Source organism: Grammomys surdaster, unplaced genomic scaffold, assembly GCF_004785775.1.
Source record: "Grammomys surdaster isolate TR1022 unplaced genomic scaffold, NIH_TR_1.0 126313, whole genome shotgun sequence".
Taxonomy (NCBI): Eukaryota; Metazoa; Chordata; class Mammalia; order Rodentia; family Muridae; genus Grammomys; species Grammomys surdaster.
Genome location: NW_021621113.1, coordinates 12,147,645 through 12,174,113, shown reverse-complemented (window position 1 = coordinate 12,174,113; position 26,469 = coordinate 12,147,645). Strand labels below are relative to the sequence as shown.

Sequence of the window (26,469 nt, the reverse complement as noted above, 5' to 3'; positions counted from 1 at the left end):
GCCCTGAGATAGCTCTTCTCTAGCCCTTTGTGCCTCAAATCTGTACAAGGGGTTTGTGGAGGAAAATGGAGATACACTTGCTTGCACTAGTTAGCATTTAGTGGCCATGACAATAGCCAGAGACAAAGAGCTGAGGAACACAAGGGCTAATTTTGGCTCGTGGCTTCAGCCTTTGCTTTGGGCCGATAGTAAATCTGAACATATGGTTTGGACACACCCACAATGACCCGTTTCCCTAAGTAGGCCCACCTCTCAAAAGCAGCAAAAAATGGGGGATCAAGGCCTAGAGTCAAAGCTGAGGAACACAAGGGATGACAGATTAGAGGCTTCCACTAAGACTAAAGCCACTTTGGAGATGACAAGTGTTGAAAAAATATTCTACAAGGTGCAGCAAAGACTGTGGTGCCAGCTATTTGGTGGTCAGTCCAGAAATTTTAGGACAGTCTGAGCAATGTACATAAAATAAAAAAATAAATCATTAAAAAAGATAAAAAAAAAGTCTACAGAGTGAGTTCCAGGACAGCCAGGGCTACACACAGAGAAACCCTGTCTCGAAAAAGCCAAAAAAAAAAAAGATAAAAAAGGAAAGCTGTAGTCTGGGTCAGATTACCCAGCATGCACACATGCATCCTGGTTTGAGTCTCAGTGCTTAAGCCAGGCACAAGTCTGTCCCTATACCTGGGACATAGAGGATCAGAAATTCAAGGTCATCCTCAGCTACATTGCAAGTTTGAGGCCAGCCTGGACTACTTGGGAGCCTCTTTCAAAGCAAACAACCAACCAAATCTACAGAATCCTGATAAACATTAACAATATTCACGGCAACTTTATTATGTATCTAAATTGTTCCACTTCTGAGGACTTAGTAAGATGATCTGGAAGGAGAGACTCTAAAGGATGCCTTTTAAATTTATGTTTAAATTAAATTAGAGAGATCTCATTACGTATCCCTGGCTGGCCTGGAACTCGCTGACCTCACGCGTGGGGCAAACCTCCTCCTTCAGCCTCCTGAGTGCTGGAATTAGCAGGTGTGCATACCCACGCCCACCTCATTCTGTCACACGTAGAAGAGTGAGGGATGAGCTGCATCAGGACATGGTGAGGAGACCCTCCCCGTCCATGCTCTCTGGAGCCTAGCTCCTGTCCCACCCTTTCTCATGGGTCCCCAGGCAGGGTGGAGGGCTCAGGTGTTGGGCAGCAGAGGAGACAGTCTGAGGCTCAGTCCCGGCTGCAGCCAGGTCAGACACCTGCTTTATTCAGACGGGAAACAGGTGGAGAATAGCAGAAAAGACCACTCTAGGTCAGCACTGGACCAGGAGTGGCCGGGATGTGAATCCAAAAGGTGGCGGGAAAGTCCTTAGCATCTTGAGCCATGACAGTCTATCTGAAGTAGTTGGGACACTCGTGGGCGACCAGGTTCCAGGCTTGGTTAAAGGCTTCCACAACCGCAGGCTCCAGGGGCCCTTCCTCAGTGGCAGTCAAGTTCTGCTCCAGCTGCTCCAGGCTGGACATGCCCAAAATGACTGCATCCCCTCGGGTGCCCTGCAAGGAGAGACAGCCATATCTCAGCACAGTCTGCTAGTTGGTGGCTCCTACCATAGGCCCTTCCTTGCCTATTTCCAGTAAGATCTGGGATCTTCGTATTTCTGTCCTGCACACCCAGGAAGAACTGAAGGTGCTGTTGCCAGATGAACACGTGACTGTTCTTGTCTCCTGTTACAGGAGGTCTTCCCTGAGGAGAGGTAAGTAAAATCTACCCTGTCTATAGGGCACTTATCTCGTGCCTGTCCAGCAAGCACTGTGCACACTGCATCAGCTTCCTAGCCCTGGAGGAGGCGCTCTCTCTGGAAATCACTGCAAGTCTGGGTCTCTCAAGGGGCAGAAGCTGAGCTCAGGGTACTGGGCTACCTGGAGCTGTGAGTGGTGGTACATCCAGCGCAGGGCGGCCGAGGTCATGCTGGGGGCAGACGTGCCATAGGTGGTCTGCAGGGCCTTTTCTACCAGGGCGATGGCTTCAAAGTGGTGTTCCTTCCAGAAGCTGAGGGAGTGGGGAGAGAGACATGGGCTGAGAATCTTCAGTCACACCAGGAGCTGAAGCCAAAGAGCCTACGAAGGCATTGTTCCCACCCGGTTCTGTAGCACAGAAGGAGCTGTACCCCTCTGGGAGAGCTGCTTCTCCTTACAGGGTATCAGAAGCTCCTGGGGTGCCCACTGCTAGCTAGATGTGGAAACTCCTGCCTACCGCTCACCCAGTGCAACAGAGAAGCTACTGCAAAGCCAGACTTGGCCCCAGGGCCCAAAAGCCTCTACCCAAGGTCCCCTTTTTCCCTCCTGGCAGGGCACTTCCTAGAGTAGCAAGACTTCCAGGACCACAAGGTCTAGGGGTGGGAGTGGGGCTTCATTTCCTTATATAGGAAGAAGGAAAGAAGGAACCCCAGGATTTGCTGTTTCTTATAGGAATCAAGAAACAGAAAAAGGGAAGCATAGTGGTTTCTATCGATAGAAGCATCGGTAAGAACTTCATGTATGATAAAGGGACTTCCCGCCCTACCCATCCACGCAGAGAGCCCCAGTCACCGGTTCCTGTAGGTCTCAGCCCAGTTATTCCCAAAGAAGCGGCCCACGGGCTGTTTCCCATCCTTGTCTTCATATTTGTACTTGCCAGTCAGCAGGCCTCCTGTGGGAAGACCGCAGTCAGACTCCAGCCCAGAGGCTGCCAGATCCCAGCTCTCACTGGAGGGGAGGGAGGGAGGGAGGGAATGTCCGCCAGGGAGCAATCCATAGTCAAGCCGGCATGCCCTCCACCCACAGGGCTTGTCCCCATGGCAGCCCATACCAGCCAAAGGGTTGTAGGCGTAGAACCTCAGTCCGAAGTGTCTGAGGCAGGGGAGGAGCTCCGTCTCCACCTGCCGGGTGGTGGCGTTGTACATGCCCTGCAGGGGAGGAGAGGGGCCTGTTGCAAAGTATGGCTGCATCAGGGGAAGGGATACAGCCTTCCTCTTTTTAAAAAATAATTTTGGAAACGTTTCTTTTTTAGAGATGGGTCTTAGTAAACTGGTCAGGCTGTTAAACTCTCAGACTCAATTGATCCTCCTGCCTCAACCTCCCCAGTAGCTGGGGCTTACAGCCTGTACCCTGGGCCTGCAGGTCCTCCACACTGTATTTTGTCCTCCACTTTTTAAATTGTATTTATTTTTGTGTGTCTGTAGGTATGTGCTGTTCATGTGTCTGGATGCAGGGGCCAGAGGAGGATGTGAAGTGTCCTGTACTATAGCCTTGAGAGAGGGTCTCTCACTGAATCTGGAGCTGGGTGATCCCCGCCTCTTGCCATCCACAGAACTGGGTACTGGGTGCACAGTCACACGTGGCTATGTGTGTGTGAATTCCGAGGTAAGACTTCAGGTCCTCAGGGTGTACAGCATGCAGTTTTACCTATTAGGCCTGGCTTTTGTTTTTTTGAAACAGTCTTGCCCTACAGCCCAGGCTCACCTTGAATTTTGTGAGCCTCCTGCCTCAGCTTTCCAAGTGCAGGATCACGTGTGTGTGTGTGTGTGTGTGTGTGTGTGTGTGTGTGTGTGTGAGACACCATGCTCAGCTTTGCAATCTTCTACTTTGAACATTCTAAACTGATAACCATTTTAGTTTCAGTTATGTCTAAAATCTCTAGTCATGAGAAGGTGTCAGGTGCAGGGAGGGGAAGCTGGCCAGGACTATCAGTCTACAGCTTTCTCCAGGCCTCCTCTATGGGCCAGATGCTCAATGTACAACTATTTAAAAGTTTAGCAAATTTTCTGCTTCTAAGAGGTGTAATGTAATCCCAGCACTTGGGAGGCAGAGGCAGGCGGATTTCTGAGTTCGAGAGTTCGAGGCTAGCCTGATCTACAGAGTTGAGTTCCAGGACAGCCAGGGCTACACAGAGAAACCCTGTCTCAAAAAAAAAAACAAAAAACAAAAAACAAACAAAAAAAAGAGGTGTAATGTAGGCTATTGAGATAGCTCAGCAGTTAAGAGCACCGACTGCTCTTCCAGAGGTCCTGAGTTCAATTCCCAGCAACCACATGGTGGCTCACAACCATCTGTAATGATGTCAGGCGGTGGTGGCGCACGCCTTTAGTCCCAGCACTTGGGAGGCAGAGGCAAGCAGATTTCTAAGTTCGAGGCCAGCCTGGTCTACAGAATGAGTTCCAGGACAGCCAGGGCTACACAGAGAAACCCTGTCTCGAAAAACCAAAAAAAAAAAAAAAAAAAAAAATCTGTAATGAGAGCTGATGCCCTCTTCTGGTCTGTCTGAAGACAGCTACAGTGTATTCATAAAAATAAATAAATTTTTAAAAATGTTTAAAAAAAAAAAGAAGTCTAATAATAAAATCCAAACTGCAGACAGCAAGCCGAGGTGTCTCTCAGTGATAGCATCTGCTAGCACAGTCAGGTCTTAGGTTCAATCACCAGAGCCACAAAATAAACACAATAACAAAAGCCCACAGGGAACTGCGGTGAAGGAGTGTTCTGAGGCCGATGTGCTCGCTATGTGAAGGTAACGGGATTCCAGTGGAATCATTGTACCTAGAGTAAACAATGAAAAAGCTGTTTTTCAGCAGACATCAGAATGAAGAGCTGCTTCCTAGAAGTCCTTTGACAGGGACAAAATCACTATAGAAAGCAGTGACTGTTTTCCGTTATCTGCAGAGTTGTTTTTCTGAAGGAGCTTTACAGCCTGGGCATGGCTTTGGTCACGAGACGGTCCTGGCAATCCTGGACCATCTTCCATTACTGAGTACTGCAAACAGTTCACAATAGGGACCAAAGCTGCAGGGGTGTGGTGTTTCCTTCAGGAAACGTATAGATTAGATTAGGGGTTTTGGTATGAGAAAAGTGTTCTATCCCAAAAAACCTTGCTAATAATCAATAAACACGCTTCTGCATGGTGGCTGTTGGAGGCTCACTGGGACCTCTCTCTCCCTGCCTCAGAGCCTGATTACACCTGGGCCTGACCCTCTTTCTTTGATCACTCTGATTAACTGAAAACACCCACATGGGAAGGTGTGCTTCAGAGACTGGAGGCCCCTGGGGAGGTTTGAGGGAGGGGTAGGGGGGCAGGCAGGGGATCTGAGGGGATTCCCAGCAAAGAGCCATCTAGGCCAAAGCTGAGCACTTCTTTCAGGGTGTGGAGAGGTTTGTCCTAGGCTGAAGTGCAGGATGGGCAGAAAGGATCAGGATGTGTGCTCACGCAGCAAGCCAACAGGTGACCAGCTAGGCTGGTGAGAGACGAGGCGGTGCCTGCTTTGAAGAGGGGAAGGATTGCTATGAGGAGGGTAGGAGGGATCTAAACCACAGGAAAACTCAGGATCAATTGAACCTGAGGCCTGAGTGGCCCTCACACAGCAAGTTCCCCTCACCTGGTACACAGTCGGCAGGATCCAGCTGTTGCTCTTGCAGAGGGTACAGATCTCAGCCACCTCCCAGGAGGCATAGTTGGACAGACCAAGCTCCAGAAATTTGCCCTGTAGGGGAGGGGACTTGTTACAACTCAGCTCAGCCCACAGAACCAAGAAGAGACCTGGTGAGGAACCTGGGAAACTAGTCTGTGCCCAGAGAGCCTCACTGGCTTGGCAGACTCAGGGCAAGAAGCATAGTGACCTCGTCTCTGGGCTCAGGCCCTCCCTCACCTCCTGATGCAGCTGGTGGCAGGCACGAAGTGTCTCCTCTACAGGAGTGCCGTGGTCAGGAGCATGTAAGTAGAAGAGGTCCACCCGGGGACACTGTAGCCGCTTCAGAGATGTCTCTAATTGGGACCGGACACTGTCAGGCTTCAGTGACTTCCCATCCCAAGGGTTGGCCTTGGTGGCAATTTTCACTTGGAAAAAGATTATAATGATTAAGATTTATTAGAAGGCCAGGCACAGTCAAACCCAACTTTAATCCTAGTACTCAGGAGGCAGAGGCAAGAGGATCTGAGTTCAAGGCCAGCCTGGTCTTCAGGGTGAGTTCCAAGATGGCCAGGGCTCCACAAAGAAACCCTGTCTCAGAAACAAACAAACAAACAAACAAAAACACAAAAAAGAAAAAAGGATTTATAAGAATTATTCACTGGCCATGCACATGTGAATGTTCCTGGCTAAATAACTTATCTAATTTGTAAAATGAGGTGATAAGAATGGAACTGTCCCCACATGGGAGCCACAGGGGCTACATTTTTAATTATCTTTTCCTTTTTTTAAATTCCAGGTAGTGGGCTGGAGAGATGGCCCAGTGGTTAAGAGCACTGACTGCTCTTCCAGAGGTCCCGAGTTCAATTCCCAGCAACCACTTGGTGGCTCACAACCTTCTGCAGTGGGATCCGACGCCCTCTTCTGGAGACATACATACAGATAGAGAACACTTACACATATAAAATACATAAATAAAGGAATCTTAAAATTCTAGGGGTTTTAAAAATCTTTCTGATTTTTATATGCTATCTGTGAACTGAGTTTTAAAAACACTCTTTAATTAAGAGTACAAACGTTTACTATCAGTAGAGATGGCTCAGCAGCTAAAAGCACTAGTTCCTGCAGAGGGCCTAGGCTGGGTTCCCAGCACCCACACGGCAGGTTAGAACCATCCATCACTTTAGTTCCAGAGGATCCGATACCCTCTTTGGGTACAAGGCACATACGTGGTACGTATCCACACGTGCAGGCAAAACACGTGTCTGCATATAATTAAAAAATTACATCTCTAAAAGTTTATTTATTTATTTATTTTTAATGAGAAAGTACCTTAATAGACATGAAAAGAAGACACGCTGGCTGGTAAGTTGTCTCCATAGGTGCTTGCCATACAGGGCTACATTTTTGTTTTGTTTTTTTTGTTTTTCGAGACAGGGTTTCTCTGTGTAGTTCTGGCTGTCCTGGAACTCACTCTGTAGACCAGGCTGGCCTCGAACTCAGAAATCCGCCTGCCTCTGCCTCCCAAGTGCTGGGATTAAAGGAGTGTGCCACCGCCGCCCGGTACAGGGCTACATTTTTAATTAAGAGCACATATATGGCAGGGCAGGGATATGGGACTTGAGACACGATGGTACAGACTCCCCATGTTCAAACATCGTCTCAGACCTTGGACTTGATGTTCCCAGGTATTGTCAGGATGCTGTGAGCCCTTTAATTGGCCCCTTCTCACCAAAGAATGCAGATAGGGGATGGAGAGATGGCTCACCAGTTCAGAGCACTGGCTGCTCTTCCAGAGGTCCTGAGTTCAAGTCCCAGCAATCACATGGTGGCTCACAATCATCTATGAGATTTGGCGCCCTCTTCTGGCATGCAGGTGTACATGCAGAAGAGCACTCATACATGAAATAAGAAATAAAGACTGGAGATGGAACTCAAGGGGCCAGGCCTGAAAGCAGGGAGACCCTTACAGACTGTAAGAATTTAGGCAAGAGGGTCTGGAGAGATGGATGGCTCAGTGGTTTAGAGAACTTACCGTTTTGCAGAGTATACAGATGCTCCCAGAAACAATCATGTTGGTTTACAATCATGTGTAACTACAATTCCAACCCTCTCCTAGCCTCTGTGGGCACACACATACATGCAAATAAAATAAATCTTTAAAAAAAAATTAGGGAAGAGATAGAGGGGCCTGAATGTGTTCCTTGGAAGCCATCAATCTTAACCAAAATCCCTGTCAGATTCTCAGAAGCCTGTATATTCAACCGTACTGTAGCTGCTCCTCAGTGCTCTGTACTGTTTCTTCTCAGATAGGGAACGAACTACCTGGACTGATGGACGAATGAGTGGATTCTGGCAAGGACAAGAGGAGCCCTCAGATCCCACAGGATAAAGGCCAGAAGACCACAGTATCTCCCTATTACAACACCGGCCCCCAATCCATTCTGTCTGTAAACTTTTGCCACAGGTGTAACCGGAGGGCTTTGGCCTAGTGAGTCCTCAGACCCAAAGAAAGAAATAGATATGGACTAAAGAAGATGGGGGTGGGGCGGGGGAGGAACAAAACGTTTACTATCAGGAGAGTCATCCAGGAGAACGCTACAGCGTTCAGCTTGAGATCCGCTCACTTCCGTCCCTCCAGCTTACCCAACTGTGAGTCTAAGGAGCCTTCTGCACAGGAACCGGGAGGAGGAACCTCAGGACGGGTAAAAGTGTGGCCTCTTTATGTAACAGGCACCCTCCAATAGCTTCACGCAGATGAAGGGCGGTTCCCCTCCTCCTCCACCGCGGGACACGCGCCACTGACCACGCTGCCCCACACATGCACTTTGAATCTCTCAAACTCCATCTTCCAACAGCTCAGACTGCAGCCTCTGGTGCACCCTACTTACACGGTAGGGTCCATCCCCAGTGCTCTAAGAGCTTTGCCTACTGCTCTCCCTGGGGCCTCCACAAGCTACTCCTCAGCAATCAGTTTCAGTCGTCTTCGTCAGATTTTAACTCTCCGTGGAGAAATCACTTCTCCCACGGCAGCCCACAGAGCTACAGAGTTTGCCCTTGTTAAGACCTGGCCCAGAGAATGGGCACAAAGGCCGAAATGCCCCTACCCCCAGCTGGGCCCTAGGCATTGGTGCCACAGGTCTCCTTGAGACCCACAGGTACTGTCAACTGAATGGGACAAAGTCTAGTCCGGACCAAAGACCGGAATGATAAAACGTGCTCCTGGAGCGCAGGGGTGGTGAGGGCAAGAGGGGAGGGAACGAACACAAAGTCTGGTGGGGGATGCTGGGGGGAGGGACGGCTATGGGCAACTGTTGGTTAGGAGGCAGGGGTCGCGGTAGGAAGCAAAGGGCCAGAGAGAGTAAGCCAAACATTAGAGTAGGAAGCTTCCTCGCACCCGCCTCGTAGCTGCAACTCTAGAAGCTTCTAAGGAGGGGGGGGGGGACAAAGTTCAGTTCACTAGTTCAGGACTCCAGTTGCCTTGGGAGCTTGGGGTAGACACGGCTGTGGGTCCGGAGCTCAGAGGCTCCTGGATGCAGACCCTGGCCGGTGCACGCCGCGTGCAGGCAGCAGCTCCGTGCGGGGCCGGGGGGAGGCCGGGTGCAGCGGTTACCTGTGCAGTCGCCGCTGCCCAGCCCGAGCCCCAGGCCGCCCAGGATGTTCTCGGACTGGCCGTCGCAATACATGAAGGCCGTGTCCAGCTCGCTGTGGCCGCGCTCCAGGAAGGCGCGTACCGTCGCGGCGCTAGCGCTCGCATCCATGCGGCGCCCCATCTCCATGGTGCCCAGCACCGTAGCGGGCCGGAGAGGGGCACCAGAGGCGGTGCGGGAAGGCGGAGGTCCGGACATGGCGAGAGGACGCACGACCGAAGGCCCGGAGGGCCGAGCACAGCGACCAGCTGCGCGGCCCACGGCTCGGGACGCTGCACGCAGCATGGAGACTGCGCTTGCGCGCTCGAAGCCGCAGGCTCCGCCCACAGCGGGAGGGCGGGGCGTCTTAGAGGTCAGCTGACCCCGGCGGGCTCGGATCCTGAAACTGAGACCGGCTGTGGATCTTGAACTGGTGAGGATGAAGGGGACTGGTGGCAGGCCCGGGCTGGCGGTCGGGACTCCAGGCGCACCCAGGCCAGTCTTTCCCACACCCTCCTTCGGCTGTGCACGGTCCCCGGCGTTGGTCACCTCCTGGGGAGCACGATCTTGGGTCTCAGCCCGTCCTGGCCAGGGATCCGGGATGGCCCCACTTGTCACCTGCGGGTCCCTGTCTTCCGGCCTCTTGGCTTCCCTGGACTGGGCAGCCTTGTTTTCCCTGCTCTGGGCGGGGGCCTCGCGGCGCTTGCCCCAGCTGCTGCCCTGTCATTATCCCTCAGAACTCGCAGAGTCACCGGAAGGAGTTAGAGCCTTGGTTTGGAGGCCTGGAATGGGTAGGATCCCGGAGCCATTGCGCTCTCTTGTCACATTCTCCCCAGCCCTGCAGGTAGGGAGCCCAGAATGCCCCATTCCTCGCCAAGCTCATGGCAGGATTCCAAGGAGAGTTGGTTAGAAATATGAGGACGCACTCATGAGGTGGAGGCAGGAGGGTATCTGAGTTGGAGGCCAGCCTGGTCTACAGAGCTAATTTCAAGACAGCCAGGGGCTACACAGAGAAACCCTGTCTCCAACCGCTCCCGTCCCCACCCGCCCCTAAAAGAAAAAAAGAAGTGTGTAGTTTCAGGTTTTGTTCACTTCGTGTGTACTCCATGCTACAGTGTGATCCAGGGGGCTACAGCAAGAACAGAATATTGCCGGGCGGTGGTGGCGCACGCCTTTAATCCCAGCACTTGGGAGGCAGAGGCAGGTGAATTTCTGAGTTTGAGGCCAGCCTGGTCTACAGAGTGAGTTCCAGGACAGCCAGGGCTACACAGAGAAACCCTGTCTCGAACCCCCCCCCCCCCCAAAAAAAAGAACAGAATATCACTGTTTGACTGTGCTAGATGTGCATGGTAGGAAGCACCTCCACGGCTTTGCTTGGAGCTGGAGAGGAGCTGGGTGTGGCAGGAGGTACTGTCTCCTGGCCAGCCTTTCCGGATGGTTACTATGAGAGTCGATCCTTCATAGTACTGGGGGTTGCAGCTCAGTGGTAGAGTCCTTGACAAGCGTGGAATATGGAGGTTTGGCTTTTTTTTTTTTTTTAAATCATAATCTGCAGTCAGTTTAGGAGGTAAGTACCTTGTAAGATTCCCTTCAAGATTTTACAGATCAGAACACTAAAACTCCAACACTTGCCCAGAGGAACTCAGTCCTAGGCCCTCTAAACAAACAACTTTCCTTGCATACCCTCCCTGCTCCCCTGTTCCTTTGCTATCTCTTCTCCTCCTTTTTCTTTTTTCTCTTTGTCATGCTTCCTTCCCTCTCCCTCTCCTTTACATTTTCCGAGCCTTCGTTGTTCAGCTGCTGCATCCAGACCCACTTGACTGGGAAGAATACGGACAGGGAGAGAGACATACTTGAAAAACAGTGTTTAGCCAGGCGGTGGTGGCGCACGCTTTTAATCCCAGCACTTGGGAGGCAGAGGCAGGCGGATTTCTGAGTTCGAGGCCAGCCTGGTCTACAGAGTGAGTTCCAGGACAGCCTGGGCTATAAACAGAAACCCTGTCTCGAAAAAACAAAAAAAAAAGAAAGAAAAAAAAGAAAAACAGTGTTTAACAGGGACAGTGTTGGATCCTCTCCAGGAGTGTGTTCCAGGGGTCTGGAGGAGGTGGTGGCAAGGCCTCTCGGACAAGGCATTTTAGAAATGGGTTGGGGTATCTCTACCAGGCGTTTGTGGTAGAGAAGGGTTCCCTAGAGGCAGAGAGCCTGTGCATGGGACTCTGAGGATCTGGGGCAGGAGATGAGGTTAAGAGGGGCATTCTTGGGGTCCTTAGGACCTTGCCTCTGTGATTTTGAACTTGATCCAGCATCAAAGTGGAACCTGCATCTGCTTTGGTGGGGAACACCTGCCTGGCTTTGCTTGGAGTTAGAGGGGAAATGGGCGTTGTGGAGATTGTCTCCCTGGCCAGCCTTTCTGGACATGAACCATGAGAGTCAGAATCCTTCTTAATAGTGGGGGATATAGCTCAGCATTAGAACATGTGACTAGCATCTATGAGGTCCTAGGCCCAGTCTTTGGTGTCAGGGAGTCTTTGAAGAGACTGGGAGAGCTGCTTGAACCCAGGGTCCCCGCTCATCTGACTCCACAGCTGTGGGGAGGTACCACACTGGTCAAGATACTGGGTTCTCATCTTCAAACCATCACTCCCACTGGGTCAGATGTGAGGCTCATAGCTTTCTGTTTGGCTCAGAAGGATGTTGTTAGCCCCCATTCATAGACAGGGTCAGCCAGACTGACTCACTTGCCTGAAGCCACTCAACCCTACCTATGAAATGAGGACAGTGTTCCCTACGGCCTGGGCATTAGATGTTGTGAGGGACGGCAGGGTATGCATGTGTGATGAATTGGGGAAGCCCACTCAGAATCTACAGGAGGAGGTGGGGGTGGGGTCCAGTAGGATGTGTGAGGGGTGATAAACAAGAGGACTTCTTAGGGTGCAGTTCTTACCTAGACTGTGTGCAAATTGGGGTGCCAGGTAATTGCTCCCCAAATTGTCTGTGCTGATATCATCCACTCGAGCCTCCAAGACCAGGGAGGACCCTTCCCGCCATCTTGTGTCCCACACTGGAGCTGCCACAGTGAGCTGCCAGACTGCCAGGAGGCACCCTTAGCCCCAGCTCTAGTAGCTGGTCACTTTAGGGCTGAGAGTCTGAGCTTCCTAAGAAAAGGAGCTGACTTGCTTCCTCTCCCTGCCCTGCTCACTGCAAGCTCAGCAGTCCTGGGTCCAGCCAGAGCTTTGTGAGGAGTCCAGGCCTCCCTGCCATAACTGGAAACTAAGGAACGGCCGTGGGTGAGTTGGCCTGGATGAGCAAAGGCCTTCTTAGCTCAGTGACGAAAGGGGAAGCCTGGCCCGGGGCAGCCTCAGTGAAACCTCTCCCATGGGGGTTTGACTCTCTCGCTTTCTGGCTGGGTAGCCCTGGCAAATGACTTCCCTCTTGTGGTCTCAGGTTCCTCCAGAATATGTCAGGGAGGGTCCATGAAACACAGGTGGAGGACACAGTGTGTGACGCTGGCCAGGACTGGAGAAGATGGCTCCAGCCAAGCCTCGCTCTCCCTGCTTGCTCTCTAGGTTATCATGCACACAGTGTGACCACATAGGAACTCTGTGCAAGTGGCAAGGACCTGAGAGGACCCCTTTCTTCCTGTTCCTATAACCAGCCGTACTCTGGCTTGGGCTGTGGCTTCCTCATAGGTAGGTATCCTGTATGTCTTCCAAGCTTTGGGAGGGACATAGGCTCCAGCATCCTGTCCAGGTACCGAGCAACCCTGGGAACCGCCTTCTTATCCCCACATGAAAGATGCATGCGAGCTGGGCAGTGGTGGCGCACACCTTTAATCCCAGCACTTGGGAGGCAGAGGCAGGCGGATTTCTGAGTTCGAGGCTATCCTGGTCTACAGAGTGAGTTCCAGGACAGCCAGGGCTACACAGAGAAACCCTGTCTCAAAAAACAAAAAAAAAAAAAAAAAAAAAAACAAAAAAAAAAAAAAAGAAAAGAAAGAAAGTTGCATGTGGTAGCCTGCCCTCCAGTGAGTCCTGGCCTCAGAGACCTTGTCAGCAGAGTCATGAGAAGGAATGGAAGCCTGGCCTGATGGTGCAGACCTGTAATCCTCACATTCAGATGTCTGACACATGAGAACTGAAGGTTTAAAGGCCAGCTTGAACAGTTCGTGAAACCTTGTCTTGAGATACAAAGTTAAAAAAAAAAAAAAAAAAAGGCCAGGGATACAGGACAGTATCCCAGGAGGCTGCCGGCCTCCTAGGCAGCACCCAGAAAGCTCTAGATCTGACCTCCAAAAGAAACAAACCAACCAACCAACCTAAATGTTTACAAGTTGCATCAAAAGATGCTGTTGGCCTATAGGCCCACCCACTCCACATACAAACTCATTTAACTGGTACAGCAGCTCTGTGAAGTAGGGCCTCTTGTTAGCCCCACTGTGCAAAGGGCAGGACCAGTAACTGCCGCTCACAGGACTGTGAACAGGGCTAGCCCTCCCAAGGCTGGCGACCTCTTTGTCCCTTTGTGTAGGACAAACCTGACCCTCTTGCCCACGTTCATATACCTGTACCTTCTTCCCCGCAGGGACCCTCCCTCTGCAGCCATGGTCTGGAGGACAGTAGGCACCAGCAACTTCTCCAGCTGCCCCAATGGCTCTGTCCAGTGGATCTGGGATGTGTTTGGTGAATGTGCCCAGGATGGCTGGGATGAGGCCAGTGTGGGCCTGGGCTTGGTCTCCATCCTCTGCTTCGCTGCATCTACCTTCCCGTGAGTGTGTGGCTGTGTGGCTGGAGTGGGGTGGGGAGGGGCGGGGCTTTAGGGGTTGGTGGCGTTCATGTACTGCACTGGGTTTGGGTAGTCCAGGGTGTGGCTGGCTGGTCCTTGGCCTCTCTAGGTCCCGGGCCAGATATACTCCCTGCCTGATCATACTCATGGATGTCCAGCTCGCTGTGAAGAAGGGAGGCCGCCTGGAATCTAGCATAGGCTAGACCTCATGTTGAATGATGTCGGGTAACCTTTTCTGCCATATATTGAGTACCACTGTATTCCCGGCCCATGTCTGAGTACTGGGGGCATTTAACTTCTTTTAGCCCAGTGAAGTAGGCAGCGAACCTTTCTCTGTCTCACAGACGAGATGCGGGTTAGGTCATGTGTTCTGCGTTGCTCAGCTGGCAAGAGATGGGTGTGGACACTGGGAGGGCTGGGATGCGTCGGTTATGGCCGCATCCTTAGAGTTAAAAAAGGCTGGCTGGTGGTGAAGATGGCAGCGGCGGCTACAGGAGCCAGAGTGTCCACACTCAGTTCCACCATCTACTGGCTGTAGCCTCGCTCTGGGCCTCAGATCGTATTTACCCAGTATGTGTACCCTCTAGAAAGCTGGCCCGTGCTAGCGTCTGCTTACATGAAGCATGAGGGAGAGCACCTGGCCACTCAGCAGAAGCAGGAAGGGCTGCAGGCAGGAAGAACTTAAGTATGCGCTCCTAGCAGGCAGGAAGCGGCTGGCCATGAGCAGCAGGTATATAAAAGAAGGAACAGCTACTGTCATGCCTGGCCGGGCATAGTGCGTGGGTGAGGCGGCCGGGTGTGACCTCAGGTGTTCACCAAGGGCCCTATTGTCTAAGGCTGGTGTCAATGTTTTTAAAATTGTTTTAGGGTGGGCCATGCTGGTGCACGCCTTCAATCCCAGCACTTGGGATGCAGAGACTGGTAGATCTCTGAGTTGAATACCACTCTGGTCTATAAATAGAGTTGTAGGACAGCCAGGGCTACACTGGTTTAGGCAGTGCTGGGTATTGAACCCTGGGCTTCATGCGTGCCAGGTAGGCACTCTGTCAGCTGTGCTACATCCCAGGCCTTTCTGAATTTTTATTTTTATCATCTGTTTTTATCTGAATATATACAGACAGAATAAACAGTTGAGGCTGGCCTAAGTGGCACTGCCATGCGCACCTGATGATCTGAGCTGGGTTCCTGGAAAACACGTACAGGTGGTGGGAAAGAACTGACGCCACAAAGCTGTCCTCTGACCGCCACACGTGTGTGGTGCCACCTGTGTGCCCCCGATAATAAATTATTGCTTTAAAAAGTCGAGGGGCGGGCTGGAGAGGTGGCTCAGTGGTTAAGAGCACTGACTGCTCTTCCAGAGGTCCTGAGTTCAAATCCTAGCAACCACATGGTGGCTCACAACCATCTGTAATGGGATCTGATATCCTCTTCTGGTGTGTCTGAAGACAGCAACAGTGTACTCATATACATGAAATAAACAAATAAATAAATCTTAAAAAAAAAAAAAGTCAAGGGGCTGGGGGTGTGGTAGAGCTCTGACCTAGCACATGTGAGGCTCTGGGCTCCATTGTAGACCCGGGGGAGCAAAATGGGAAAGCCAGATGTGGAGGCATACGAATCCGAGGCCTTGTCACAAACCTCTGGCCAGGGTGACTCTGAGTAGTGACAGCAACATGGCCATCTGTCCCCAGTGTGCAGTGTCCCAACATATCTTGACCTTCCTTGTGTTGGGACTTAAGGAGCCATCACCCGAGACCCCGGGACCCCAGGACCCCGGGACCCCAGGCTCTTGGCAGAAGCCGCTCACTTTATATTACATTTGCCTTCATACAACCCAGCCACGGCATGAAGGGCCTCAAGAAACAGTCTGGGGACCAAAAGCCTGAGCTCAGAACTGCAGGCATCTGGCCACCCTTTTCAGCTGTGCCCCGAGAGTGACCAGGCTATAGGTCTGTTCTTTTTTTTTTTTTTTTTCGAGACAGGGTTTCTCTGTGTAGCCCTGGCTGTTCTGGAACTCACTCTGTAGACCAGGCTGGCCTCGAACTCAGAAATCCGCCTGTCTCTGCCTCCCAAGTGCTGGGACTAAAGGCGTGCGCCACCACCGCCCGGCCCAACCAGATTTTTAAAAAGAGCCAAGACGCTTCTCATAGCCATGCATATGCTTCAGGACCTATCCACACCCTTCGTCCCTTCTGGAGACCCCAGGCTGCAGTGAGGGAGAATCTGAGTAAGGCTGACGATCTGTCTGGAAAGCGACACAGCGGCTGTCCCTGGGCTGGTAGGGGACGGGCTGGTAGAATGGCTCCACAGGTCAAAGAAACCCTCTGAGGATACTGTCTGGGAAGTTCTGAGTTCCAACCCGAGGGTGAGCACCTGCGCTCTCCTGCCCACTGCTGCTCAGGTCATACTCTTACCAAGTCTTATTGGCCTTCTTAGGCCATAGCCTCTGAGCCTGCGTCCCCTCCCCTTCCACAGCCAGTACATCAAAGCCTGCAAGACAGGCAACATGGACCAGGCCCTGTCACTGTGGTTCCTGCTGGGCTGGATCGGTGGAGATTCCTGCAACCTCATTGGCTCCTTTCTGGCAGACCAGCTACCCCTGCAGGTGGGTGGGACCCAGGCACAGGAGAGCAGCTAAAAGGACAGATAGGGATAGCTGTGGGGGGAGAGGCTGCAGCTTCAAATCTGTCAGCCCACACCCCATGGCTACCATCCTATGTAAGATAGTGAGTCAAGGCTTCTGTCCGAGTCAGATTTCTAATCCCCACGTAAGCCACATATCACATATCACAGGGGCCTGTGGTTCTGAGGGGTTGTGGGCCCAGATACATTTTCTGAGTTTAGGGCCCTCAAAGTAGCAAGTGGGGTTTTTCTTGGGAAGCACAGATATTATTCTGTGGCCAGCAGAACTGGGGTCAATCAGGAAGGCCGTGGCTACTCTGTGTCAATGGCACTAGCCACGGATGCAGCGTCGACTGTCCAGGCTAGATTCTTGCTAGACCCTTTGTCTACCTGATCCCCCGTTTGTTCAGGTAAGAATAGGAAACCTGTTCAGCTGAAGAAACAGGGAATCCAAGAGGTGAATTGGGCTGGTCACCACGGGGGTGCAGTGAGGGGTGCTGGGGTGTCACCACTGGGGTGCAGTGGAGGGTGCTGGGGCGGTCACATCATGGCCTGGGACTGCAGCCAGTGCCCGGGTCTGCTTCTCTCTCAGACCTACACGGCTGTGTATTACGTCCTGGCTGACCTGATGATGCTGACACTGTACTTCCATTACAAGTTCAAGAAGCGGCCTTCTCCGTGTGAGTCCGAGGGTCACTCTGGGTCGGGCTCAGCTGCCCTTGGGAAGCCTGGGACCTGAGGTGAAACAGGCTGAGATGGAGATATGTATACATCAAGCCGCAGGGAGGAGACTCCACTTGTTCCCTCCTCTCTCTGGTTCAGAGCCAGAAATGAGCATGGGTCACAGAGCAGACTTCATTGGCTGAGTGCTGACCCCCCCTGCCCCCCGCCCTGCGCCCTGACTGTCTTTCCTTTGCATCCCTAGGGGAAGGGTACTGTTGTATGCCCATTCTACAGGTGAAGGACTGGAGCTCAGATAGGCTAGGTCACTTGTCCAAGGTCACACAGCTACTGAGAAGCAAGGCTGGGACCCCCATCCCAGGTTGTCTGCTGTCACCCAGATACCTAATCTTGGCTTCTCTCCTGCCTCAATCCAGTGTCTGCCCCTATCAACTCTGTGCTCTTGTTCATCTTGGGGACGGCGTGTATCACACCACTGTTGAGCGGCGCTGATCCTGTGGCTGTCCCCAGGGAAGGCTTCCGGGGGCGGATGCTCCTGTCTGTGGAGCCAGGCGATAAGGTAGGTAGGAGGTGGGTCTGTGGTGGTCACGTGGCTAGTTGTGGAGGCTACTCTTCTGCTTGGAGAGACCGCCCCCCTAAACTCTCACCAGATACTGAGTGCCCCCTTCTACTCTCTCAGCCTTTCACAAGGAAGGAGGTCGTCGGGTTTGTCATTGGCTCCGTCTCCAGCGTGCTGTACCTGTTCTCAAGGCTGCCTCAGATTCGAACCAATGTGAGCTTTCGGTGGGGGTGGGGTCACAGGGCGGAGGGCTGCCGGGTTAGGCAGCTACGGTCGGGTGTTGAGAAGGTGTAGACCACAGAAGCTGCTGACATGGGTAAAGTCACCCAGCCGGCTGCGCCTCTTTCTGCCTCTGGGAAATCGGCCCCTTGACACCTTTCATGGAGACGTGCATGAGACTGTGTCTCAGCAATGGTGGAGGTCAGATGTGAGGGAGTTGCTAAGCTGAGAAACCAGAGGAGCCAGGGAATGATGAGGACCCCACTGGAGGCTTGCCCGGGAGGACGAGTCCCTGAGGGCCACAGCCAGGGGCCAGCAGGCATATGCAGCTGTGGTGCCTGGGACCCTGGGAGAAGTGCTTGGAGTTGGGATTTGTGGTTGGCCCTGGTAGGGCTGTTTTGAGTGCCAAGCCCGCCGTGAGCGTTGGGCACACAATGAAAACCCAGCCAGGAGTATGTATCATGGAGGGCACACATGGACGGTTACAAACCAGAGTGACAAGAGCCCTCTCTGTTTCTGGGGACAGAAGCTCACTCTGTAACCCAGCCTGACCCCTAACTGACTGTATAGCTTAGGCTTGGCCTTGAACTCATGATCCTCCTGCCTCAGCCTCCCAGGGGCTGGTATTGTAGATAAGAACCCTCTTTGGGGACTCTCACTCAGCCCCTTCCCCCACAGTTCCTACGGCAGTCGACCCAAGGCATCTCCTACTCGCTGTTTGCACTGGTTATGCTGGGAAACACGTTGTATGGGCTCAGCGTGCTGCTCAAAAACCCCGAGGTGGGCCAGAGTGAGGGCAGCTACCTGCTGCACCACCTGCCCTGGCTCGTGGGCAGCCTGGGGGTGCTAATGCTCGACACCATTGTATCCTTCAAAGCGTGGGATGTTGGCAGTGTTGTGTGGGCAAGGCGGCCTCTGTTTCAGCATGCACAGCCCTGCCGGCCCAGCCCCCGTCCGCACACCCATCCTCCTGTCCCTTAGCTCATCCACCTGTTCATCCATGTAGCCTTCCATCTACAATCCAGCCTTTAACCATCCTTCATTTACCCATCCAACCTCATCCACCCATCCATCCATCCATCCATCTATCCCATCCACCCACCCGTCACCCACCCGTCCGTCACCCATTAGTCACCTATCCATCCATCCACTCGCCTATTCATACACGCATCCATGTGTACACCCATCCCTTCTATCTACAATCCGAGATTTCATCCAACCTCCAAGTCCCAGCCTTGCTTCTCAGTAGCTGTGTGACCTTGCACAAGTGACCTAGCCTCTCTGAGCTCCGGTCCTTCATCTGTAGAATGGGCATCCATACCCCTCCATCCTCATCCATCTACCCCCCCGTCCATCCATCCATCCATTCATCCATCCATCCATCCACCCATCTACCTACTTGCCCATCTGTCCATCCATCTATCCATCTGCCCATTTGTCCATCTGTTCATCTGTCCATCTGTCTATCCGTCCGTCCACCCATTTGCCCATCCGTCTGTCCATCCACCTGCCAGCGTATCTGCCATCCACCCTCCCACTCACCTGTCCATTCACTCAGCCACCCATTCAGCTTCCCATTTACCCATCCACTTACTCACCCACGCCCACACCCACCCATCCACCCATCTGCGTGTCCATCAGTCCATCCATTATGCATGGACCTAGCCAGGACCAGCACCATCCATGAGTAAGGACAGTGTGTGCACTGGGTTTTGGGGTAGTTATGTAACTTCAGTGGCACCCAGTGAAATCACCACTGGACTGTCCTGGGTTGGGAGAAACAGAGGCCTCACCAGGTGTCATCGCACCTGGCTTGGGGGAGAAGTTATTCAGGCACAAGGGAGCAGAGTCCTGCCTGGCACAGCCTATGCAAAGGCCCCAAGGGACAGAAGAGTGAGTGTGTCCATCTGTGGGAAACGAGGGCTGAGTCATGAGGACGAGCACGTGTGGGGTTCCCTCCTGTTCTCTGCTTCTCACTGATGACAAGGCTGAACCGCCAGCCAGACCCTTGGGGGTCAGTCGCTGTCCCCCAGGGTAACAGCTGTTGGCATCAGCGTCTGAACACCCTCTCCATGTGACCTCTTAGTGTTGCCGAGTGCTCCCACTTGGCAAGAAGTAAACATGGTCCTTGTGTCAACATTTGGTGAGTCCCTGTAGGACGTGGTGAGAGAGAAAGGTTTAAAGTCTAGAGGGCACACATGGCCCAGCCTCTGAGTATTGTAGTGAGGAAGAGGCCCTATTTTAGGGTCCTGGGTGGCAGAGCCGGGGCATGGAGGAGGGCACTCAGGGTAGTGGGAGAGCAAGGTGGAACAGGGAGAGCGGCAGGAGCAGGGCCAGCCAGTGTGCCTGCTGTGCCTTAACGCTGTCCTCAGATCTCTATCCAGTTCCTGGTGTACAGAAGCCGTGATACTGCTACAGCTTCCTCAGAGCGAGAGCCCCTCCTCCCAAGCTGACCAGCGTCCTTGATGATGGGAACCTCGGCAGCCATCCCAGGAAGGATGAGGTGTGGCCAGTGAGACTGCCGCCACCAGACTGGGCCTAGGGGGTGGCCTGCAACTCCGGGCCTGGCTGCCTCCCCTCCATGCTGGGCCTTCAGACAGGTCTGCAGTTGGCTAGTGCTATACCAGGACATACCTCTCAGGTATATGATGGCTGCCTGAGGAGCCACTAGGTCACCCATAGCTGAGACCCCAGAAGACGGTGTGGCCACCTCCCATGTACCTACCTCAATCTGACTATGTACCCCTGGCTATATCATAGCCAGGGCACCCAGGGTTGTCCCTCTGACTGGGCACAACCTAGTAAATGGTACCTTCTAGCTGGGCCTGTTTTTGCTGCTCCTTCCCCCAGTGCTTGAGGTATAGGCAGGGACCCAGGGCAAGTCCAGCCTGATAGGGGGACCATGTGCAGCCTCCCAGTGCCCTTGGCATCCTGACTGTGTCTCTCTGCCCTCTTGTACACAGATCCTACCCTGGTGTGGGACACGGCAGCCAAGGGGACATCAGTGGGCTCCTTGTTCCTGGGGCTCTGGAAGAAGCAGATAGCTAAGGGCAGGATTTGGTTGAACATCTCCAAGGGCTTAGTGTGACCTTGCCAAGGCTGTGTAGGGTGTGGCGGTTAGCTCAAAGCGAGGCGTGTAGTCAGGTGTCTCCTATAGTCAGAACTCAAGAGAAGTAGAGAAATGGAGAAGAGGCCAGACTGGTGTCTTCCTGAAGAAGGTGGAGACCAGAAGCCCAGGTGGAGGACAAGGCCAGCAGGAGACAGGGCCCAGGGGTGATGAGGGCAGAGAAGAAGGAAGAAAGGTTGCTCCTAGCTGTCTTCTGGGGACAGAGGACCAGCCCCCTTCCCTGCTAGCCTCAGCTAACTCACTAGTATTGTAGGTCTAGAACGTCAGTCAGATGCAGGGGCCACCTGCCAGAGACAGAGGGCAGCCACCTCTGGGCGTTGTTTTAGCTTCTCTGCCCATAGTACAGAGCCAGGCAAGGCATGCGCTGCTCCCGGCCCTGCTCCCAGCCCACTGCTGGCTTCAGGTGAGCATTGCAGCTCCATGCCATCCTGGGACTTGGCTCTCTGCTAGTTTCCTAGGGCAAGATGGCACCTTTCCAAGTCCTGAAGATCTGGGGCCTCAGTGTGGCACGTGACCCCAGGTACAGGCCTGAACTGAAGCTGCACAGGCAGGAGACAATGAAATAACAGCCCTGCCTGGGTCTGTCCAGGAGGGGTGACACCCCTTCATGGGGGAGTCATGCTTTGCTCACAGGAATGCCTGTCTGACAAAGGAGGTCCAGTCTCAGGAAGATGGCAGCTTCTCTAAACCTCAATTCTCCTCTTTTCCGGAGGCTCGCTCCAGTGCTCTAAGTAGGGAAGTGGGGGACAGAGTACGGGGCTTGTAGATCCTGGTGGCCTGTTATTTTATCTGCTAGCTTCATGGACTTCAGGATCTCAAGCCTGTGTCAGCCACCGTGAGCCTCGTGACTGAGGCCAGCTCTCTAAGTCTGATCCCTCTCCCACAACACTGAAAGCAGCACGACCGACCTCAGACCCTCTATGCGCTGCCTGCATGAGTTGCACTTTTGGTTTTATGTCCCGGCATCTGGTTCATGGGTGAAGAAAAGGTGATTACATTACTATCCCCATCCAACGGGATGTAACCATCTTGTACCTCCTCAGGGGGACAGCCAGCTTGGCTAACACGACCGTGATGTAACGATGGCCCCATTGCTGCTGAGGGCCAGAAACTCCACAGCTGGCTTCCATGTCTTCTCCTTGGCCCACACTTCTTGCTTTTTGGAGGTCAGGGAGTGATGGGCTGCTCACCCTGATGTGGCCTGCCATGGGCTCCTCAGGTCCTCCCTCAGCTTCGTGTGTGGACATTCTGGTTCCAGACCAGGCTCAGCCACAGAAATGGAAATAGGCCCTCAAGTCACTCAGGGAGGAAGGGGGAGGCTGGACCATGGGCCTGCAAGTGGTTGAGACAGGGTCTTACTGTAGCTCATACCAGCCTGAAACCCACAGTCCTCCTGTCTCTGCTTCTTAGTGCAGGGACTACAGGTATATGTCATCATGCCTGGCTTCTATAAGATGCCCTGTAGGAAAGCCCTTCTGGTGCCTGGCCCTCTACAGTATTCACAAGGCGTTGCCTCCTCTGAAGTCAAGGGGCAGAAAAAGCTAGAGGCAGAGCCTAGCCAGGCTAGGATTCTCGTTATTTATCAGACCTGGGGATCTCAATCTCCTGCCCCCACCCCCAACTAGGACAGTATGGCCTCCAGGTCTCCTCCAGGAAGGGGAACAGTCCCAAATCACCCTTCTCTGTCCTTTTGTCTGAATCAGCTTCATGGCTTCCCAGGGAAGCAAGCAGGTGTGAGCTGGGATAGGAAGGCTTGAAGCTGCTACCTCATGGCATGCTTTCCCCACAGGTTCCCTCAGGTGGTAAGGTCCCATCCTGTCTCCCAGCCCTGCCCGACAGCTCTAAGGACACAGCTACCCCCAACTCCACACCTGAGTCAGACAACCGGGCAACAGGATACAGTAGATGCTCACTCAACAAAATACCTGAGACATTGTCTGGAGGCTCTGGCAGACCTCCATGTGGAGACCAGCATGTCACTAGCAAGCACAGAGGGACTTTACAGGGTGACTTGTGAATTAGAGCTTTATTGCTGTCTGGAAAGGTGCCATGTTACCTGTACAGTATTAGCATTTGAATGAAGTGTCAGAGGTAGTGAGAATGTAATTCTGTCTTGGAACATCCCTGTGCATGTACAATGCAGAGTATGCAAAGGCCAGCTGTAGAAGGAGCTCTGCAGGGAGCCGCTGAAGACAGGTTTGCTGGACAGCCCAGAGGGCTGCATCTATGCAGGTGTCATACTTAACCCAGCACGTTTGCCCAGCCCACTTTCCAAGTTGGAAAATTTCACAAAAGAGGCAGAGATAATGACAGGAGAGTGTATGTATCTACCAAGAGACATTCTAAATGACACCAAGTAACATGTAGGGGCTTAGGGGGTGCAGCTCAGGTAGGAGGGGACTTGCTGAGTATATGTGAGGTCTTGGGTTCAATCCCCAGGGTGGCACAAAATGGTCTGGTGGTGCATGCTTGAAATCCCAGCACTTAGGAGACAGAAGCAAGATGAGTTCAAAGCCCTCCTCAACTATATTGTGAGGCTAGCCTAGGCTACATGAGTTTCTGTCTTAAAAACAACAAAATCCTAGAAATAGTAAGTTGAAAATAAGGCACAAAAACACCAAATAGATTTCAGAGTGCTGTGAATTTATATAGCATGTTCATGTTCTGTATTTTATGGTTTATAAAAATAATTATTGAAAACAAAGCTCGGTCAGGGCTGGAAATCTGTTTCAGTGGTTAAGAACATCCTGCTCTTCCAGAGGACCAGAGTTCAGTTCCCGGCACCCACATCAGGCGGCTCACAGCTGCTGGCAGCTGTCCCACCTGCTGGCAACTCCAGCTGTAGGTGATCTGATGACTGCCCTCCCCCAGTAAGTAAGAAATAAAAAAGAAACAAAGCCAAGCTTGGTGGCACAGGCCTCTGATCTCAGCACCGGGGAGGCTGAGGCAGGAAGAACACACTGAAGGACAGTTTGGAGTACAAAGCAAGTGAAAGGTCAGCCTGGGCGACTTAGCAGACCCTGTCTCAAAGTTAAAAAAAAAATTATAACTGAGTACAGCAAGGAGACACAAAACTTACTTATAGAGCAAGAAAAAAATAGCACTAGTTAGTTTTTTTCCAGGCAACTATCTGTGTACCTCAGGCTGACCTGGAAGTCTATAGGTAGCTAAGGATGACCCTGCCTCCACCTCCCAAGTGCTGGGATTCCAGGCTTGAACCCGGCTCTGCAATCTGTCATGGTGTATCTTGATTATAGAGAACTCTACCCTTTAAGAAGCAGGCTCAGACAGTCTTGTTTGCTCTCTAGTGACTTAAGTATGTTACGTTGCACACGCAGACCCAGGTCCCATACAGAGGCAACCCATACTGGAAAGCTGGCCCCTCAGTAGCTGGTGTGTCTTCCTAACTCACAAGTAGCCCCACATAGGTGTCCCACCCACTGAGATCTAAACAACTTGCCTGGTGTAGCTAATCCCAGCACTCAGAGGCAGGCTGACCTCTATGAGTTCAAGTCCAGCCTGGTCTACATAGTGAAAACCTGTCTTGAAAAAAACAGACAAACAAGACCTAAACAACTATACAGTGGCATTAAGTGCCAGCCTGCGTAGACCCCATGACGGGAGCCTGTCCATTGTTTCCTATAGTTCTCTGCTGTCTTGCCTGCTGCTGCTGTTCCATTGTGTGTCTAATAAACTCTCTCCTGTCCTTTTGTCTTGGTGAATTCTTTCACAGTCCGCGCATCACCAGTCTGTCACTGCCATTCCTTGTATGGCAGTGAAGAGGTACTACCACGTACATGTGGTACCAAGGCTATGCGGGGATGGAGTGGTATGAAGAAAAGATTGTCCTGGGCATCAAAAGTCTGAGCCTATTCCACCCTCCGCAGAGCTTAGACCAAGACAGACTCCTGGCCCAGGGTTTCTGCCATGGAAACAGGGGCACCTCCAGGTGGTAACTAGAGAGCCTGTGGGACATGCTACCAGGTGACAAGACCTAGCTCATAAACCCAAATAGCTATTCAACCTTTACCCCAGCTGGTGATGTACCTTTTGGGGTGAGAGGGGGCCTTTTATTTCTTTAGGTAAGGTTTCACTGTGTAGCTCTTGTTGGCTTGAAACTTGCAAATGTAAGACTAGGTTGGCCTTCTGTTGAACTCACAGCTCCACTTTCTGCTTCAGGGTCTCTCTAGATGGCCTTTATTTTGTGTCTAGTTTTTTTTTTTTTTCAGACAGGGTTTCTCTGTATAATCCTAGTGCCTCTGTCCTTGAACTTTTACTTAATTTTTTTAAAACTTTATGTATATGAGGACACTGTTACTGTCTTCAGACACACTGGAAGAGGGCATCAGATCCCATTACAGATGGTTGTGAGCCACCATGTGGTTGCTAGGAATTGAACTCAGGACCCCTGGGCGAGGAGTCAGTGCTCTTAACCATCTTTCCAGCCCAACTTTGAACATTTTAAAAAACTATTTATTTATTTATTTATTTAATGTAAGTACACTGTAGCTGTCTTCACACACCCCACAAGAGGGCATCAGATATCATTGCAGATGGTTGTGAGCCACCGTGTGGTTGCTGGGATTTGAACTCATGACCTCTGGAAGAGCAGTTAGTGCTCTCAACCACTGAGCCATCTCACCAGCCCCAACTATGAACTTTTAAATTGATGTGTAGAATGTCTTCCTACCAGTATGTCTGGCAACCCCATGTGTGTCCAGTGCCCAGAGCCCAGAATATGGCATGGAATCCCCTGGAACAAGATAGCTTTGAGCCACCCACTGTGTAGGAGCTGGGAGTCAAACTCCGGTCCTTTAGGCGAGCAGCCAGTGCTTTTAACCACTGAACTGTCTCTCCAGCCCCAAGGGCCTTGAACATTTGATCCTTGGGATTTCCCCAGAGCTGTTTGCAGCCTGGGAAAGCTCTCTATTGTCTCCCTCAGGTCTTCCCTTTTCATGTTAAGAATGCCCCAGGGGCTCTGCCAGCTGTCAGACTCTTCCACGGAAGCAGTGAGGCATGCAAGAGCAGAGCCGAGGCCATGAATACAAACACTCTTTGACTTGTCCCACAGCTAGGAATCCTCACTGCATAGAGGGAACAGAAGCCCTTCCGTCCCACTCAGCCCACAGAAAGGTTTTTGGGCAAGGCCTACCTTTAAAGGTTGCTTTATTAAGGTAAAAAGTAAAAAAAATTAGTTGACTTGTACTTGATTGCTGTGGTCCTCCCCGCTCACCCCTTGAGTTCAAAGCAACTAAATGTACACAGCACTAAAAGGAGCAGTGTGTGTGTTTGCACATGCTTGCACACTGCCAAGGGTAGCATGTGCTGGTGGACTGCTTGGTAACCGTCACCCCAGCATCTCTCTTACTTGGTGCATATTTTTGTATCCTCTGTGCATGTATGTGCGTGCACTCGTGTGCATAT

The 26,469-nt window shown here is 52.2% G+C and overlaps 2 protein-coding genes across 5 annotated transcripts; one reads left to right on the top strand and one right to left on the bottom strand.

Annotated features, from left to right (window-relative positions):
• Positions 1–1,205: 1,205 nt before the first annotated feature.
• On the bottom strand, positions 1,206–9,375 carry Akr7a2 (aldo-keto reductase family 7 member A2). Its single transcript, XM_028759961.1, has 7 exons — positions 9,040–9,375; positions 5,667–5,854; positions 5,397–5,501; positions 2,837–2,933; positions 2,578–2,677; positions 1,909–2,038; positions 1,206–1,542 (listed from the first exon to the last, which is right to left on the bottom strand). Exons 1-7 carry the CDS (start codon positions 9,359–9,361, stop codon positions 1,381–1,383), a joined length of 1,104 nt encoding a protein of 367 aa, XP_028615794.1. The 5' UTR covers positions 9,362–9,375; the 3' UTR covers positions 1,206–1,380.
• Positions 9,376–9,449: 74 nt separating this feature from the next.
• On the top strand, positions 9,450–24,755 carry Pqlc2 (PQ loop repeat containing 2). 4 transcript variants are annotated; one of them, XR_003710297.1, is made up of 11 exons: positions 9,450–9,488; positions 12,261–12,342; positions 12,622–12,744; positions 13,637–13,819; positions 16,313–16,442; positions 17,052–17,139; positions 17,557–17,699; positions 17,820–17,912; positions 18,597–18,782; positions 20,291–20,421; positions 22,835–24,755. XR_003710297.1 is itself a non-coding variant. In XM_028759963.1 (10 exons), exons 4-10 carry the CDS (start codon positions 13,656–13,658, stop codon positions 20,369–20,371), a joined length of 885 nt encoding a protein of 294 aa, XP_028615796.1. In that variant the 5' UTR covers positions 9,450–9,488; positions 12,261–12,342; positions 12,622–12,744; positions 13,637–13,655; the 3' UTR covers positions 20,372–24,755. The 4 variants fall into 4 exon arrangements, 2 of the variants coding, with proteins under 2 accessions (XP_028615796.1, XP_028615795.1); XR_003710296.1 differs by having other exon boundaries at positions 20,291–22,033; XM_028759963.1 differs by having other exon boundaries at positions 20,291–24,755.
• The last annotated feature ends 1,714 nt before the right edge of the window (positions 24,756–26,469 follow it).

Bases quoted from the DNA above. Each gene is read 5' to 3' on its own strand.
- Akr7a2 (XM_028759961.1), bottom strand. From the start codon at position 9,361: ATGCTGCGTGCAGCGTCCCGAGCCGTGGGCCGCGCAGCTGGTCGCTGT. The intron at 5,855-9,039 runs GTAACCGCTGCA...TCTTTTTCCAAG, and splicing joins GGGCAGCGGCGACTGCACAG to TGAAAATTGCCACCAAGGCC. The intron at 2,039-2,577 runs GTGACTGGGGCT...CCACTCCCTCAG, and splicing joins GCTGAGACCTACAGGAACCG to CTTCTGGAAGGAACACCACT.
- Pqlc2 (XM_028759962.1), top strand. From the start codon at position 13,656: ATGGTCTGGAGGACAGTAGGCACCAGCAACTTCTCCAGCTGCCCCAAT. The intron at 16,443-17,051 runs GTGGGTGGGACC...CTTCTCTCTCAG, and splicing joins CAGACCAGCTACCCCTGCAG to ACCTACACGGCTGTGTATTA. The intron at 17,700-17,819 runs GTAGGTAGGAGG...CTACTCTCTCAG, and splicing joins CTGTGGAGCCAGGCGATAAG to CCTTTCACAAGGAAGGAGGT.